Source organism: Aphis gossypii, chromosome 2, assembly GCF_020184175.1.
Source record: "Aphis gossypii isolate Hap1 chromosome 2, ASM2018417v2, whole genome shotgun sequence".
NCBI lineage: Eukaryota > Metazoa > Arthropoda > Insecta > Hemiptera > Aphididae > Aphis > Aphis gossypii.
Window position 1 is genome coordinate 6,277,705 of NC_065531.1, and position 20,086 is coordinate 6,297,790.

At 33.4% G+C, this 20,086-nt stretch overlaps 1 protein-coding gene across 1 annotated transcript in view; it reads left to right on the forward strand.

Moving 5' to 3' along the window:
• Positions 1-20,086, forward strand: part of LOC114118974 (uncharacterized) — a 106,560-nt gene that overhangs the window by 57,155 nt on the left and 29,319 nt on the right. The window contains exon 3 of the mRNA XM_050202398.1: positions 9,172-9,240. Coding sequence (XP_050058355.1) covers positions 9,172-9,240 — 69 coding nt within the window. The remainder of the gene's footprint in view (positions 1-9,171; positions 9,241-20,086) is intronic.

Sequence of the window (20,086 nt, forward strand, 5' to 3'; positions counted from 1 at the left end):
TCATATACATATCTCCAGAGTCAACTGTATAACATATAGAATATGACTGGTATATAACCAGCATAGTATTATACTTACTGACCAGGCGCATGATTACTTGTACATGAATAGTCGTAATAAGAAACGAGAGATGTGACAAACGAGATAAAACGAAAAACGATACAGCGGTCTATGCAATCGGTGGTGGCTTGTGTTTCCCGCGGCTCATAACAATTAATATTCATTGAAACGTTGTTAATTAAGGCGGTTCATAATGGTTGTAATGGGAATTCTGCACAGTCGTCATCGTAAATTATATAGTTTTCGATGTATTTAATTGATGAAAAATACAAAATCAAACAATTTTAAACGTTCTGTGAAAAAAAACCAAATCGACCGAATCACACCAAATATGTACGCTGCAGGTATACCTCCGTTTATCATGTATAATATATATATGTACGTATACTTATACTCGTGTTTAATCCTCTTGCCAAACTCAGTTACCATACCCCTTTCCATCGCACCTTGTCTAGCGTTTTCGTTACTAATTCCATTATTCGGCCTAAGCCGTTGAAAGTTTAAACTTTTTTTACCCCCTGCCTCTCACCGACTGTCTCTTCATACTTAAGCCCGTCCCACCCATAAATCTGTCACTTCGGCGGCCCTTTTAAGTCTTATCCGGATGACAATCCCTTTTTTCCTTTCCACAACAAAAACACGGATCCGACGGTCCTAATTCCGGTTGATTTAGAGCTTTTTGGCCCCCTCGGCAAGAAATTTTCACATACACACACCCACGCTCATATATATTCGTATACACTATACACTATATTATACATACATACATATATATTTATTTATATATATCATATTATTTAGAGCTACATCGTGAAGAATATATTTCTTGTATCAAGAGATTTTTTTCTCCAGGCAAATGGTATGGCTGGTGATTGTAAGATAGAGTGGTGATAGCGAGTGAGTGAGTAGTGGGGTAAAAATACAAAAATAAAAGTTTTTCTTTTCCACAACTTTTTCCCGTTCCTATATCTACGATGCGTGTTCATGTCAAACATATATACCCATACATATAATACGTGGGATTTGCCACGTTTAATTTATAGTGCGGACGTGACCCACGGTCCGATATGTGTATAGTTACAAAACTTTGATTAGGAATTATGTGCATGTGTGCGTCTACAACTATATACAAGTTGGGTTGAGGGATCGAATCTGCAAGACAGACTTGAAACTTTTTTTTCGTGTGTGGTTATCGTGTGTAAAGGATTATATTCTCTGCACATCTTTTTCTTTTCTTTCTCAATCACACACACACACACACACACACATGTATAATTATATATATAAGTATACAAACATATAAATGTAATATTGTGTAACCATTTTTATGTAATTAAACAGATAATATTTATTTTTTGTCTTGTTGAGAAACGTTGATGATAGTATTATGATGACACTATGACAAAAGTAATATTTTCATATTATATAATATGGAATCGTATATATTATATACTTGTATGATATTTTATACGTGATAGGTAAAACTGTAATATTATACAAAAATTAATTTTTTTTTTATGAAAAAAAAGTTTTCTTTTTGGAAAATAAAAAACTCTTCCTGTATAACTTGACAACTGCTGCGGTTCATTAGCAAATTTATTGGTATATTATATTATATAGACCCCTCTATTCAGTTCAGAAATTATTTACATTAAGAAAAGTAGGCGGTATCGGAATGTCTTTGATGTCGTGGTTGAACAAAAGAAATATTCACTTCCTTTTTGTTCGTCTCGCTTTTCCCGCCCAGCCATTGGTTCGAACATAGTTGCCGGTATCACTATTTCACCGGCGACGACCAAGACCCTAAACTTCCTGCCTTTATATTTTATTATTATTTTACATTTAAATTATAATAATATTTTTAAACGTGTGCGAGTATGTTTTTTTAGTAGCCTCGTGTACGAGTGCCTTATATTATTTTCCTATTCATAGTATACAATCGTTAATTATGTTAATCACTAGCAAAAGGGAAGAGGATATTGTTTCTCTTGAGTCTTCGGTGGGTACGTGGAAATAGATGCCTTCTCTTGTTTATTTGTGTGAGGTATATAATATTATTTTATTATTATTATCAACAAAAACAACAGTCCGTACGAAATTTTATGACGCGATATTATCATAATAACAACATCCTTATAATATAATAATAATGCTATAAAAGTAATATTCGCTTGATGTATACGACTTTGCGTCTCTATTTTAATATTGTTCAGAAAAGACAAGTGCAGTTTTCGACCCCTCTCCCTGCGAAAACTTTCGGATAAACTACGAGCGTACTCAACCACTCTGCACATTCACACACACGTACCGCGCGTATATATTGTTTTGGAACTTTGCCCGTTTAACTCGACTGCAGTGTATATATAATATTGCTTATATGCTATTCGTCTTGGGTTGTTTCAAGGGGAGCGGTAGTTACAAAGACTTGTGTAGGTATGATGTGATCTCTCAGAATTGTAGCAATTTTAAACAATAGGTACATGTACACATCGGTATTTAATATTTTGTAAGACTAGCAGGACGACGAAAAAGACTTGTGTCTTAACCACCTACAATGACGGTAACCGATGACGGGCGACCAAAATGTGCAGCGTGTTCATAAATAACATCGCAAAAACCATAGAAAAAAATATTAACTCTCTCCGATAGTTCCGCCGTAATATTTCACGTCCCACTTGACCGTGTAACCGCTATATTATTAATATAACATGAGCATATAGTATTATATTTGCCACAAGTGCTAATAATAATGATATTCTGATACACCTTCAACTACACAACACGTGAAGATGGACGATGCATATAACGCGTCGTATGAAAGATATTTCAGTAACGAATTTTGTAAAAAAGAAATTTAAACTTCAACGCCGTTTTAAAGTTTGAGTTATATTAATATTAATAATAATAACACGCAGGGGCGTTGTAAAGAAAAAATCTCGCGGGAAAACCTGCTGTGACTGGATTTCGGATTTCGGTCTGGCTCAAGGGCGCGCGATGGTGAAAAAAATAAGTAGAAAGCCAAAAACCAATTTTCGTTTTGCCAAACTATACGTTGTACCTATTATGGGTAAGGTGTATGCGCGTATAACGCATCTCGTCTTGAATAATAATGTACATCGGATATTCGGATTGGATTAGATATGCTAATCTTTTAAAAATGTATTCGGGAAGAGTCGTCCCACTCGTCCGGAACGAGCGAATTCCGGAAATCTTTCATTTTATTATGTACACGAATTAAATTCACTTGCATGTAAATCGACTTTGACGTTATATTATTATTATGAATAAGAGCCACGAGTACTCTACGGAAATTTCGCGTACCGTGCAACTAGCTTTTTATATTTTATCATTTTATCATATATCGTATCTGTTTTTCAAGTTTGCTGCGGAAGTATGGTGTACTCTTTTGATTTCGATTGAAACTAACACTAACTGTGTAAAGTGACACTCTTAGTACAATATTATATACCGTTATCCACCGCACCGTATAAACAGCTATTGTAGTCCGAACTGTGATTTCTTCATAATATGTCTATATACATCATGTAATGTGCACCGGATTTATACTAATAATTTCTGGCATGCCGTTATAGCAATAATATGTTACAAGGCTCACAGACTAAAGACGAATTAAAATCAGGTAAATGATAACGATGACAAGAGGAAATAATCGTTTTCGTTTATCCGATTATATCGCATATTAATATGTATATGATTTCGAATCGACTGTACCTATACCTTTTACGGGTTTCGTGATAACATCGGCAGGTGAAGGTGATTTTATTATTTTTTTATTACACACTTGCACAGGTACATGACATATTATTATTATTATTGTATTATACGCCGTTTGTTTTTCTTCTGCGTCCACCGCGCCCGCGTCAAAACAATTAATTATATATATTGTGATGCCGTAGTATCATCATCATAATAACACGTCTAGAAAAAAATGTATTCTAATGCGTGTGCGTTTTGAAACCATTGTGCCACAGTGACGCCACAATAATAATTATTCACACCAGTGAATCCGTATAATATGTTGTTAAAATGACGTCTGACTTTTTGTTGTCTTCGTTTTGCCCATCGTTCTACAATCTCAATGTTTTCATTACGTCATTTCTGATTTGTCTGCAGGGCATTTTTGCGCGTCTATCACGTTTTTCCTAAACTTTTCACAGTTCCCCAATTCATATACGAGCCACCAACTACAATGTTCTTAACTTTCATTAGATTTTGTGTAATTTGCATATTTTCAACGATAACCGATAGATAATAAACCATTTTGTAAAATACGACATAGTCTTTACTCATTTGATTTTACATAATGTTATTCTTTTAAAAAAAGCTGCAATTAATATTTGACAACAATAAAATTATCAAAGATACATTGTGCCAATCAGCTTAGTGATGTACAATCGATTAGATACGGTATCGTGTTAGAACCGTTTTTATTTCCTCAATATCGTTGATATTATCATTATTAAATCAACAAATATAGCAGCATCATAATATATTATTTTTCTTTTTGTTCTATATACACGCATTTTTATAATGTTATGGCTGTGTATGCGTAAGTAGTTTCGCACACAAGCTGTTCAGAAACGGCCGAAATATAGTGATTTTTTTTTTCATTGTTTCTGTTTTCATTTTTTTTTCTCTCTTGTGAGAATTTTATACATATAAGTATAGCTAACCGTGTGGGTCGTCGACAAATCGTGATATATATATACATATACAAAAATAAATAAACATCGGACGCCAGATGCTTTACACTTGTTACCCGTCCGGCGACGGAATTCATTTTTCGGAGGGGAAAATCGTTTTTAATATTTTTTTTCTTCATCTCCGTCAAAAATCTATTCGTCCGACCAAATGCCACCCCACAAACATGCGCTTTTCTCAATAAATGAAATAAAAAAAAACTACAAATTATCTGCTTGTACCCTATATAATGTTTTTCGTAACGTTTATGATTTTAATACATCTAATTTAATATCATTCATTTGGAAACATGGAGAGGGTGTTTAAATAATAATTAATACAAATCACAAATTAAAAGCACTTTATATATTGAAAATTTAGAACACATTATTTTCTTATGGAATTATAGAAAATGCTATAATAAAATTAAGCATCTATTTCACATTCTATAAAATATGTACAATAATTAAATTTAAAAAGAAATATAAAACCAGGTTCAAAATTGCTTTTAGAAAGATACTACTGTAAGTCACCATTACATGGATAAGTTATTTAAACTTGATTCTTACATGTTGCATCGTCAGAGCAATCTGTTTGGGTTGATTTAAGTGCAATTCGACATATTTTCGTATACCATTTAGGTTGAACACTTCAAGTCTCCTATACAACATACACGACTATTACATATTCATAATAATTATATATATCGTTAATAAAAAACGACATAAAAAAAAACAACAACAAATTCGTAAAACATTGACAATATAACGTTACTGATTTAGGAATGCGATACGATTGTATTATGAGGTACATTATTATTTCCACATTAGTAGCATAATCCACTTTCCGCGTTAACCGGATTTACTTGTGCTTCGCCGATGACGTCGACGACGATGACAAAATGTCACTTCCATTTTGAAAGCGGTCGTGTTTGCCCTCTACCATCCCTACAGTCATCGCTTTGGCGCTTGGCCGTCAGAAGCAGCTACAGCGCAGTTGTAAGACTGCATGAATGCGTTTTAAGTTTCGTCCGACAGTCGTGGAGACCCGTTATCGCGTTAACGGCACACGAACTAAAGCCCGTGGGGACGTAATATATATTTAATATACACACGTGAGTTCAAGAGTTTAATTATATTGTGCACTTGATATTTTATCATACAGTAAGCTATATTATTAGTTTAGGTTTAGTGTAGAGCTAAGTTCGAATAATAACAACGAAAGATAGATACCTAGATATCAAACAGAGACAATCGTATGATGAATCGTAAATCTGTTAGAGGTATATATTTTAACAGCCACCAATGTCAGAAAAAAGTATTCTCGCAAATGCCGTTGGTTAGAAACAGTTCTATATTTAATCGCTTGGGTACCAATTACCGCAGGATAGGCGACGTATTACTATAGTATTCGACTCATACGATCAAGGTCAAAATGTATTGATTTATTTCGGCGGTGCATCTCCAGTTCTTTTTATTACTGCATTATGATAATTTCATCAACTTTATTGCTCGTTACAGTCAGTTGGACCTTACTTATACGAGTAATATAAAAAATCTATGATGCCTAACGACCAGGCACGTGTGTCACTAATAATCTAATCGATGCAAACTATATAACCACAAACTGTAGGCGGGAGAAGGTATGTTAGTACGAGGTGTTTAGGGGAATGCGGGAGATGAATCTCCTCTTCATGACGCCCTAGCAGGAGCCGTACTGCAGCCGACACCTGCGAAACGGACACGCCAATTGCGTATTTATAACATTATGATATACGCTCTGAGATTATAACGGGGGCTTGTGCGCCTATTAAACTCACTCATAATGAATGCAAACTGCACATGACCCAGCCGGCAGCCGAAGGTTTTTCATTAGCATAATATCTTTAAACGGTGACGACTATTATAATATGCGGTGCACTGTCCGAGCATAACGAATCGCCAGACGACTGATTGATTAGCTGCCATTATTATTATTAATACTACTAGCTACTTCTATACTACAACACACAGCTACCACTACAAGTAATATAACTACTGTGACTAGTATTATAGTATAATATATTATATACGTAAGTGTATGGGTACCCAAACCTACCTACCTACCTATCTACCTACCTATCTCTGACTATATATATATATTATATATATACATAAATACCTGCCGGCGGCGGAGCTACCGGGTAATATTTGCTGCTCAACCGTCTGATTTCCATCCTCGCCCACGTCTTCCCCACCTCTGAAAAATTAAACACTACTGTTCCGCCGTGTACATCACATGCCTCATATACATCACGTAGCAGCTCCGGGTTAAAATAATGTAATATTATTATAAGCATGGTGATGGCAAGTGATTAACCATTGGGCGTATGTCCAACTTATACTGTAGTAATTTTCGTGACGACGGAGATTGCGGGCCTCGATAAATCGGGCGTTAATAGAAAATTGAAGTAGTCAACAAGGAAAACTAAATAGAAGAAAATACTTCAACGTCCAGTGGGACCGTCATTGTACAAGACTCACAGATTTTTGAATATATATCGAAAATTAAAAACAAAAGTTGATCGTTTATTTCAATTTTTACAGTTTACGGTAATAATTGGGTGCGCGAGTTATTAGTCGACGGTTTACTCGTTAGTACCTATAATATTATAATAACACAAAATTACGTTGTCGCGTTTCGGACAAAGAATGATGATTAAATATAAATTATATAAATTTCTCTCTTGCCGTCTTTATTAATTTTCCCATCACATAGCAACACTATAGTAGGTATATTATTTAATTATGTGTAGGTTATTCCTATAAACAGAACTATGGAAATAATGGGTGCGAGTATAATGTGCTTCAAAATTGTGACCTAAAATCTCCCTTTTTCTTATAAATGTAAAAAATACACGATTGTTGATTTGTGTTTATATTTATATCTTAAGGTCATGTGTTTACATCGGACCTCAGCTGATAATATAGTACATAGTAATTTAAAGATGTATTAATATTCAATTTATGGTTGTCAGTATTTTTATTATTAAATTCAATTTTTTAAAATCTTTTTGTATTTATAACTTTCCCAACCGCGCTACGTGCTTGGAGTATATGTGAAAATGACCAAACCAAATCAGACACGCATATAAATAAATAATAAATAACATGTACCTATTGTACCTATATGATATGGCGTTTACCTCTCGAACTAATCCTTTGCACTTTATGTATCGTCCATCACAAGTTTTTTGTTTGACGCCAAATCTAACAGGCATAATACATAGGAAATAGCGTTTGGAGAATAAATTGCTTTTTAACAACTTTACGATGATGGTATTGATATTGGATTAGAAAATCAGAATAGGGTTTTTCATTTACAGTTACGTATATATACGTCATGACAATGGCACCCTGAAACTTCTTGTATTTGTGTATAAGATGGTGTTGGTAAACAAATCAATTGGACTTCGACGGTAAGAAAACGGCTTGGACCGTGATCTGTCGTAAAAATATTTCAATAAACTCAAAATCGCGCCCGTTTAGTCCAACCATAATATTTAAAGCAAATTATTTTGTATGTGCTTATTCATATAAAAGAACGTCCCAAGGTTTTGACTGTTGGTTATAGCGGTAGTGATGGTTGGATGGAAGGGGGGTGATAGTTGAGCATAGGGTGAGTGCTGGGCAAAAGCAATAATGACGCACTAGCGATTTGCCGCCCGTCCGCTCATCTATATAGTCTCGTCGCGAGTACGTGACCGGTTTTCCCAATAGAGCAATTTATCTTTTTTTCGGCCACTGGCGTTTCTCGCCGTCATTCTTAGCCCCTTCCGGACACATTCTCATCGCACACTCTCTCTCTCTCTCTCTCTCACACACACACACACACCCACACACACACACACATAAACATACTCACACCCTCGTCTCAACACGAGACGCGTCTCTGCACGTCTTCCTTAAAAGGAGTACGAGAGCGTGAGTGCGTGCGCTAGGGGTCGTCTTCCACGCGAAAAACTTTTTCTCTTTTTTCGTACACATACCCCACGTGTATTTGCTGTGAAGATATTTTTTCGAGGGTGTGGTGGACTTTGTATTGTTAACGATATATACTCACGGATACTTGTGCACCCGACCACTCCTTTGTTCACCCGTGGTCTTTTAAACGCGGAGACCAAAGCTTTTTGACGAGTAAATAAAATCAGCCCTTGGACCTAGAAATCATTCTCTCCCGCCTTCTCCGCTCGTAACAGTCGCTGAATTAATAAATGTCCACTCTTCAACATAGATCGGCTGAAGATATTTTTTGTTTTTTTATTTCTCCTTATTTTTCTTCCTCGGCACGTTGCGCATTTGTAACGATAATTTATAAATTGCTTTGTATAATGTACTTAAATCATATTGACTTTTTTCGTTTTTGTTACAGTGTTGGAAGTATTGCGAAGTACTGCAGACTGAAGGCAAGAACATGAAGAATATTTGCGAACACAACTGTGTAAGTATATACATTTAGAATTTAACATTTATACATAGGTATAAATATACATCGGGTTATTTTCTATACGTCATTAACACGTTTTTCATTTTTTTTTTTTATTTTATCGACCCCACTTGGAGACTTTCCAAACTTATAAGTACGGCTCTGAACACCCATTACGGTATATCGTGAAAATTGTTTCGCGCGTTCTCAAATACATCGTATGAAATATCACCATGTTTGAAAGAACAATTCTACTGAAAAAAAAATAAACTTAAAAAAAACGATTTTGATTTAGGAAGTTGTAATGATAATATTGTCCCATTATATTATTATCTTTATAGCGTTCTATCAAAAGTATGCACTATGAAAAAATGTAGTGAATTGTTTTCAACACGTCTTTCAGCCTCCCAATCTTTTTCAACAACATTATTTTGGAAAATAATAATATTTAATAAACATTTTAGACTGTGCATATTTTTATTACATATTTTATTGTATATAGTGTGGGAGTTATTCTATACATTCGTACTACTGCAATTTTACCGTAAGTAAGAAATTCGGCAAATAGGACCTTATTAAATACTATTAAAATACTTACCTTCACTTAAATCAAAAATATTGTGTATGAATATCGAAACATTCATATTTCATAAATATAGTTAGCTTATGAATTACAGCACTCATGAAAGCATATATTATACCAAAAAAAGTTAAGTTAAAAAGGTTAATATGGTTTTATATTGACTTACGATTAATTTAGGTACCTATTAAAGTAGTATATATTGTGCTAAACATTCCTTACCATTTCCTTGTTTTTAGAACAAAAAAAAAGTTATTACTTATAATAGTTTGACTTGTAAAATTTTACATAGGGTTTAAGTATAGAATCGTTGCACATGCATCATATTTATATCGTTTTTTATCCTTCACCTCGCATACATATTCTTTACGTATATATACTCGATATCCTATCCGTATATACGTATATTCATATAATGTTAAACGTCGGTTATCAATGGCGACAATCGCAGTGTGAAGGCCGAAACTACGCGTGTACTACGTTTAATTCTTCTATAATAATAATACATAACTCTCACTTTATCTAGTCTGTCTATACGACATATAAATTATATATAATATTAGATAATATATGTTATGAGTTAGTATGATTGAATACGATACTGTATGTGTATTAATCCGACATAAGTCGTAGCCACGAGTGCCCCAGATTGTCTTTCAACAGAAATCGGAATCACATATCGAGCGTTTGTTCTTGGCCCATCCAGATTATACATTCCAATTTTCAGATTACTCTTATACATTATGTATACATAAATTCCTCGGTCCAATTTCGATGCACTTCTTGAACTGCTATTAATACTTAACAACTCAGAATCAATCGTATACATTTGTGTGTGTATCGGCAGCAAGCCACCGTTTAACCTCAAGGACTCGAGCACACTCGTGGATTCAATTAATGAAACTAAAAACCATTAATAGGCAATAGCGATAACCGTTTTCGATAATATAAATGTGGAGTGATAAATTTTACATACTAAGTTCTAGTTGTATTACAATCAGTTTTCAAAAAATCACAATATTTATTTATTATTAGAAGTAGGTAGGAACTTGTATAAGCTCATTTAACTAGCTGTAAGTTTGTACAAGTATCAAATTATTTAAAAAAATATTTTTAAAATATTTTTTATTGTAACCAATTTTTAGAGTTATTTATATTGTTTTAATGACACTCTATATTTATATTACATTATTCTGATCTGGAGTAGAATAATTTTACAAAACATGTTGATGCATCATATTTTATATATCATACGATAGTGATTGATGATTAATGCATGTGATATATTATACTACGTGCAGTCTTTATGTTTTATTATGCATTATATACCTATACTACTGTATATAATATAAATAGATACAGAAATTGTCCTGATATAATATATGTAATATAGTATATGAGGCTTAGCCGATGGTTTTGGTTTTAATGTGGTCTTCCGTTCGAATGCACACAGTTCATTTCGGACATGGCCGGGATCAAAGGGTGAATTACCATTTATCGGATCGACACCGAGTTGAACGAGAAATTGTATTCGAATCGTGTGCGATGGTGATTTCACGTACACACTACACATGCGTGTATATAACATGTACATTGTACACTGTACAGACTTAATATTATGCGCTTTTAATCAACGCGCTATTTCAAAAGCCGTTCGTTCGTTTGCAACGCACCGAAAAACCTCCCTTCTGCAACACCACAGTCTCATTGTTGGGACAATTCGTTATATCTAAATAGATTTACAATTAACTAAGCGTTGACAGAAGAGCAATTTTTTTATCGTCTGAATATATATTTATACATTTTTGGTCACGTGAGTTTACCAAGATCGCGTGAGTGTTACTTGTTTATAATAGGTACTCGGTATTTGTTTATCAAACATCATACTGCAGCAAAAATAATGGACATCATAAAATGCAGCCTGTTTACATAAAAAAAAAAAAAATCCATCTATATAAGTTCTTTTTACCTATACAATATTATATTAGTACGTGTCGGTTTTCAAAATAATTGGAATTTTTTCAAACCAACATACTATTGCATTTGCATAATTCGATACATTAGCTAAAAATTACACGTGATCAAAATAATGATAAAGGGAAAAAAACGCTGTAATATTACTATAATAATATTAAATAGTATTAATAATAATAATGATGGTGATGAAAATATAAAAATGTTTTATCATCACGTTACTCGCGGATGCAAATAAAATTAAATATTTTCGAATTTCATAAAATAAATTATGACATTTTTTTTTTATTAAAAAAAATTGTTCATCTTACTATACAGACAAAGTTTAATAAATTTATATACACATTATACATATATAATATATATATCATTATCAATTCGTATTACTTACTTGAAATAACAAATATGAATTAACAATTCCCCGAGGAAAGTGCAGTCGCTCTATCATATTTTTTTTAGGGTTATTTAACTTTTGTCACGTCCTGCAAAGGTAAGGTAGGTACCTAGCTATACACATACATATATAGTGCGATATGAAACGACCTCATATTTTCATATTAAATTGTTTCCTTTTCTTTTACGAAAGACCCAAATTGAAACTCATATTTCGTATTGTTTTTCACCAAAATTGTTGTATATATATAAATATAATATATAGATATATGTTGGAACCGCTTCGAGCAAAGAAATATAATAAACGTGTGGAATTCCCCGAAGTACCTATATATAATATATTATAAAGTCTCATTTTTTTCGTCACGTGTTTCCGGCGCTTTTCATTTTCCGACGACGGCAAACCTTGGGAATTAAAATTTTAATGAACGTCTCACCAATGTGTAGTATTTCAGCACAGTTTTAAAATTGTATAGTATATTATATATTATTAAATAAAACTTACAACATATATTATACAATATTACAATGAAATGTTAAGGTTGTAACCTAACCTAACTTTTGTGTAGATACCTTTATACTTATATACGTTTTCTATTTCCATGAAATTTTGGGTTACAATAATACAATAAAATAACGACGCGCAAATAATCCACACGAAGGTTGTCGGTCTTAAATATAACAAACTACCACCCCCTGCGAAGATGCGCAATAATTCCTTATAGTGCATGGATGAATCACACACGTGCGGTCACGACGTACAACGCTACAGAATAATATTGGTATAGTGTACATTTACGACTCTGTAAGACGGCCTCGTTTGTGGTGAAAATACCCGTTCACCCTCTCGCTGGGTGGTATAACACAATAGGTTTTCACCCAAAATCGGATTTCATCACATGACCGATATCATTGCGTAAAAACCACACACGAGCGAATGGCGCGCGCGCGTTCCAGACCCCCTCGAACGCCGTACGGTATAATATCATATAGGTATAAATAACATATTTATAGATTGCCATTCGGTGCGGTTTTCACATTTAAGGACACGGTATTTTATACTATAGTATACCTGTGTAATATACGCGACACTCGTATTGTATGACACGCCTTTGCCTTTTAAACCGTTGATTTAGTAGCGCACCACAAACGCGTTTAATTTCTAATAACACAATATATATATTATAAAAGTATTCAGATTTCTATAATACGTGAGTGCAGTATTCGAGGATTGTATTATAATATATAATATAACTGGCTAGAACACACAGCAGTATTCCGAACTAAATGTATAGTCACTGTTATAATAACGTCCACCCTCTAGTCCGTCGTACCGTCGTACTTACGTATTATAGGCAATGAAGTAAATACATTTAAACGTTAACTAATAACTATCAAGTATATCGTAGTATTGAATCGGAGTGTGTTCCTATACTAACGATTGTCCGTTTGCAAATTTTCTTGAGACGATATAAATTCAACAAAAAAAAAAAATTAAAAATATCTAATTCCCCAGTAGGTTTGACTACATTTACAGTCACGTATATAATAATATATGTAATACAGCTGCTGTTGATGCGCTGTCGTCGGCAGCTCTGTAGCAAGCTAGTTCTAGACGATTATCCGAATTCCGCTACGTACGACTCGTAAACAACTATTTCTAAAATATACCTGAAGGTATACTTAAACATTCCTAGATACAACCGTCGCGTCGCCGAATCCGGTCTCGGATTAAAAAAAAAAACTGTTATCATTGTTCACAATGAGTAGGATTGAAAAAATAAAACGTTAAATCCCTCATTATTATTAACCGGAGAATTCAGTCGTCCGTCACATGCTGCAAAAGTGAACGTCGGTCACTATATAATATCATATATCACTATATTATTTGCAGGTGTCGAGCGCAGTATAAAAAAATATTTTGAAAAATATAATTTATATTTTAAAAATGCTTCTTTTTTGTTACAACGCTGTGGAATTATTATAAAATCTTATTAAAGTGCAGCTTTTTAAAATGTAGTCCATGACCGATCAATTCGTACACGAGTGTACATCAGTTATATAATATTTATATGTATAAATGTATAAATGTTTTAAAATCTTCTGAAATCGTACTTGTGGCGATGTTATTAAATCTCATTTTGTTCTTTTTTAAATTCCGACAAAGGGTAACGGCTGTGCTCGTTAATCCTTTTAAAGCCTACCCTGATGCAGCAGTAAAAATGTTCTAAAGATGTTCCGGTCGGTTTTTAATTTTTTTCTCTCCCTCTTATTTTTTTTATATAAAATCTGTAATGACACTCCGGTGTGCAACAATTGAATGAAATTTGAATAAAGAACTCCCGGCCATGGTGACCAAGAGACGATCGAGGAGGGAAAGAAACAACCGAACATAGTGTGCGCTCGCGCGAACACACATGTATATAAAACGAAAAAAGATCCCCGGCTGAACATTATAACAGTACAGAGAGACTTTCACAACGACCTCGATGAATAATTCATAATACTTTTTTATATTTCTTCTGTACGGATTTATTTTTTCCCCTTAAACTCTCAAATTAAAGCAATCGTCTTGGCGGTAATTTCTATCTATACTCATCGAGTATCCACTATACCACTATACCTATATATTATATATATATATATTATACTACTATTAGTACCTGCCCTTTTCTATATTTATCATATTATATGAAATGATATGCGTAGTGCCTGCGCTTTGTCATGTTTTCAGATGTGTGTATATGTTACATATATATTTCTCGTGCGCTCCTGCGTGTGTGTGTGTGTGTGTATTGTGTATGTACGCAATACTTTGCCTCTGGGTGTAAAATAATAACACTAATAATGATAATAATAAAAAAATACTCGTAGCTACTGTTTATATTTTTTCCTTGTCTTTCACCACATAGATTCGCGATAACGATATGTATATTATATTATTACACGTGCTGCGCTGCAGCATCTCCGAGTAATCGTCTCATCCACAGTGTACATAATATATACATAAATTGCAGTCGTTATAATAATGATAATAATAAATAATAATAATAATAAACGAGAGCGCGTCGCTGATGAATTCACTCGAAATAATTGAGCTTATAATAACAGTAGTGGGCCGCGGGCGGCCTCATAACCGAATGCAGTGTGCGCGTGCACTGCATGAACGCATTCAACTCCTGTGATATTATAATATTATATCAAAGCTTCCACTATATAAGGAATAACGTTCGGGCTAAACATACTATTTTCATATACTGGAGAGCTGAGATAATTTTTTTTTTTATTCGATTATGACGTTTCACTCGTTTCAGCATAATACTTGAGACATTTTAAAATCATACTCGTTGTATATGCGTATAGGTGCACGTATAATTGCATGTTGGTTCGATATCTCAAGCTTCAAACATTATAATACACAATTTTATTTGTGTCGTTTTTTTGCTGTGTTGTCAAAGTTAAATAGTTTCTAACAAACAAGACGATAATATTATTATTATGTTATTCCGTCGCAACGGCTACAAAAGTCTGTGCACACGTGCAACGGGACTTTGCGGTCTTAATGCGGTGTCCTCGGGGATCGATATACACGTACAAAAGTACTGCTGGTTTTGATGTACAAGTTAAACAATCGTTTTCATGAAAAGTAATAATAACTTAAGATATTTTTTTTTTACATAATTTATAAATAAATTAAAAAACGATCTTTTTGAAAAAAATGTTTTTAATATCCTAAGCGGAATATTTTGTATGAGAATATTACAAATCAAATTTTGTATGATATTTTAATTATTTATAACTTCTAAATATTCAAATTATAGATACATAGACGAGTATAGAAGTAGAGAGGCACATATTATATTCTACTCGACTAAATTTTAAATATTGATTCAATACACACAAATGGCACTAATAACATTAAAAATGGCTATATCACATCTAATAAAATGATCTTATTATATTTGTTTTTTTTATTATTAAAACAATAAACGTATAAAATTAAAACAACTTTAATATTAATTTAAATTTTTAACAAAAAATATATCTAACAAATATTATGATTTATAAATCCAAAATAATTTAATTGAGTTCCATCGAAATTGAAGTTAATAGAAACTGTTTTTAATTTAAAAAAAATTCTTTTAACTGCTAGAAAATTATTAAAAATACATAAAATTAAAAAAATTATGTCAAAAAATCCATTTAAAATTAAGAAAACAATTTTTGTTTAAGTAATTTAATAACAAAAAATGTGGAGTTCATCAATATCCAGTCTTAAATATTTATATGACACACCTACTGAAATACTATTGTCATCGTCGCATTTATCGATTTTTAGCGGAACAATTCTTTACCTATATACCTATATATATATAATATGCCGACTAAATGATATTATATATAGGTATACTTTATTATTTCATTTTATTTTTTCACTTGCAACCCGCTGTCTTGAGTTAGTTCTATTTTTGACTGTAATACATATATTATACTTATATAATATATATCTATATAGACATACCTCAAAAGCATGGTATATTCGCTTCAATCGGTTAGTAGTTATATATTGTTTAAATGGCGCGTTTTCAATACGACTGCAGGAATCGGCGACGGGCCTGGGTTTTTATATTAAATTTCCCAGTTTCCGAATATTAATCGACTACCGCCGGTCGTGCATGGGCGGGAAGCGGCGGTCCCAAAAGTATGGAAGCCACGAGTAAGTATACACTGCATATAAATAGATACATAAATAAATACCTATATAAAATGACGGGGTTTTATTTTCATTAAAAAGTTGGTTGGCTAGTGATCTCCTCTCATTCTCTGTATTTCTACGCTCATATTATATTTAAATACTCAAACAAAAGATACTGCTGTGGTCGTCACAAAAAACCAATTTTGCTGCGACTATAAATGACTTAATATCCATGTCATCATATAACTATGTAATTATATAACAGTATATACCTTTGTTATACATTTTTTATTATTATTGTTTTTCAACGTATAGATTCCCGAATGTGTAGCGTTAAGAGTTTTCGTAGTCTTTGCAAATCGATATTTTTATGCTTTTTTGTTTAGCAAACCCTCTCACCGCCGTCGTCGTGTATATTATATTATATCGACGTACTCGTACTTTTTTGCTTGTATGACACTGTCTCCGGGCGAAATAAACAATATCAATATTATAACGTGTACAATAATAATAACAATAAAAACGATTTCCTGGGCGCGCGTGCCATCGGAACGACTAAGTACGTAGAATGTACGTTGACAAAGTATACATAATATAATGCGCGTAAATAAAAAAGCGACGTTCCTTTCAACGTTCGATAATAAATACGACCATCGTCGGATTTTTGGTGCGAAACAAATCGATAAAAAAAAAATAATGTTAAAAACCCGTCTGCAGGACTTGTGACAGTTTTGTTTCTTATAATATAGACGTCGAGCATAATAATTTATACGCGCGGTACAAAATGTGTACATATTATTATATATAATAATATACCTATATATATATATATATATAATCCACCTACGCGATTTGACACCCGCTGACGAGGTCCAACCGGAGTATAATATTATTTATGTCTCGCGGCTTGTGAGCGTGTTTGTATATCGTTTCGAATATTCTTATGGGTATTATACGCGTAGTCATGTATTTTATTGTCCGCCACCGTTGATTGACGTATTGAATGCGTATATACTGTCAACGTATATTATATACAGCGTGCTCGCGCACGTGTGTTTGATATTCTTCGTGTTGTGTCGTCGTCGGCGCAGACGGCGAGTGAGTCTCGTTTATGTGTATGCGTGTGTGCATGTGTGTGTGTGTATGTGGCATTGTTATCGAGTCTGTTATGCATACACAGACGACGACGACGACGATAATAATAATAATAATATTGTTACACTATTGTCTGCTGCAAGCTGCGACGTCCCTACCTGTTTTCAGTATTTTTTTTCACTTATCCTCCATATGATATGCGATCGTATGTTTACACAAGCTTACGGGTCACCGATAATCCAAATAGATTAAAAAAGACATATTTTTAGGGGTCTCTGTGTATTATGTACATGGGGTACCCCAGCTATATACTACCGCTGCATTGCAGACGCGAACGGTATGTCGGGTCGTCGAGGCGAATACGACGCTACGGCCGAAATCTGCTATTATTATTATTTCATTATTGTTGTTATATATTATGGTACATACCTCTATCTGCATGTTATCATACTGTAAGAGGAGACACATCTCATATATACGCATGAACAAATATACTTATAATAGTATATAGGTACACATAGGAACTCGTATTGTTCGCGGGCGGAGCGCGTCGCCAAAGTTATGACGTTCGTTTTTATTGTGCGTAAACTAAATCCCCTATAAGATCGTATGCTGTTTTTTTTATTTAATACAACTCGAAAAAAAAACGTATAATATACGGACCGTGTGTTCGTCTTCGTTTTCTTTATTCCTTTTAGTGTTTCGCCCACTGTCATCAGAACGGTTGCAGAACGTTTGCATTTTTAAAATTGCACACAAAAATATTTACGAGTTACCATATATATATAAATACACAATATAGTATTATATTTCTTGTAATATATATATGTATAATATATTACAAAATAAACAAACACGTGGCTTATTACGAGCGTCGGCATAAATTTCACTTTGATATGGCCGCGCACACTATACACAAATACATTCTTTCGACCGCGTAATTATTTGCAAACGCTGCATCTGATGCTGGCACATATCGTGTCGTTAGCTGTTGTTTCGATATCGCTGTCATCAAATTTGCTGATTTTGGTTTTTGATTGTGTTATTCACTATGCGCGTTTGTCGTCATTAAACTACGAAAGACGGGCTGCCTATGCTATCATTGTCAGGTCACAGGAATAAGCGATAATATCATAATGTATAATACGGAACACGCAGAACTACGGTCGGTTTTAATAATAATAAAGAGATGATCATAATATTAAAAACGCACATCGTGTATAATAATCATAACCAAAGTATGAAGAGATGTAAAAATAATCCTCGTCGAAGATACGTATAACACTCGTCATTTCCAGTTGAAGATCTTTCGCCATTTATATAGATAGATAAATAAATACTTGTGTGATAAAAGTCTACATAATGGACCGCAGATTATCTAGAAATATGTATTCAGGTAGGTATTATGGTGGAGTGGCGAAGTAGCGTAAAATATCAACGCCCAACAATAATGCGATTTGCCGCTAGAGATTTATACTAAAGTGTTTTTGTTCTCCGTAATATTGTACGTACACATAGCTACCGCACCACATGAGAGTAGTTTTGTCTTATGGTTGAGAACTCCTAACAGGAGAAACGTGACAAAGATTTACGAGACTGATGAACTCAGTCAGTGATTGGCGAATATTAAAATTATATCCAGTTGATTAAAAATAATAATAATATCTGAATAGAAAAACGAACGTAATTATCGTTGTTTTCAATAAATTTTGAAGAGAATAATAATAATATAATGCTGATGCTTGTATGAAGTAAGCACACCGGTTTCATTATCGTTATTATTATACATTTTTTTTCTACTTTACCATAAAAGTCCTGAAGCATAAAAACATATATACAATCTATATAGGTACGTAGTAGACGCGGTTCGTCGGTAAAACGAGTTCTTCCGATGATTAGCTCTGGCTTATTTTTCCTTTCATAAATATTAATAGAAAATTATACTTAAGTAACTGCATTTTTCTTTTGCTTTTTGCGCGTAAGATATCATAGTTGTTATTGGGTACTTATTATTATTACTTATCATTCGCTATAATAATATATTTATATGTGTTATGTATTCAATCAATGGATGTATTACTTTTTTTTCCTAAACGTCGCCGACCGCCACGACATACGTGACT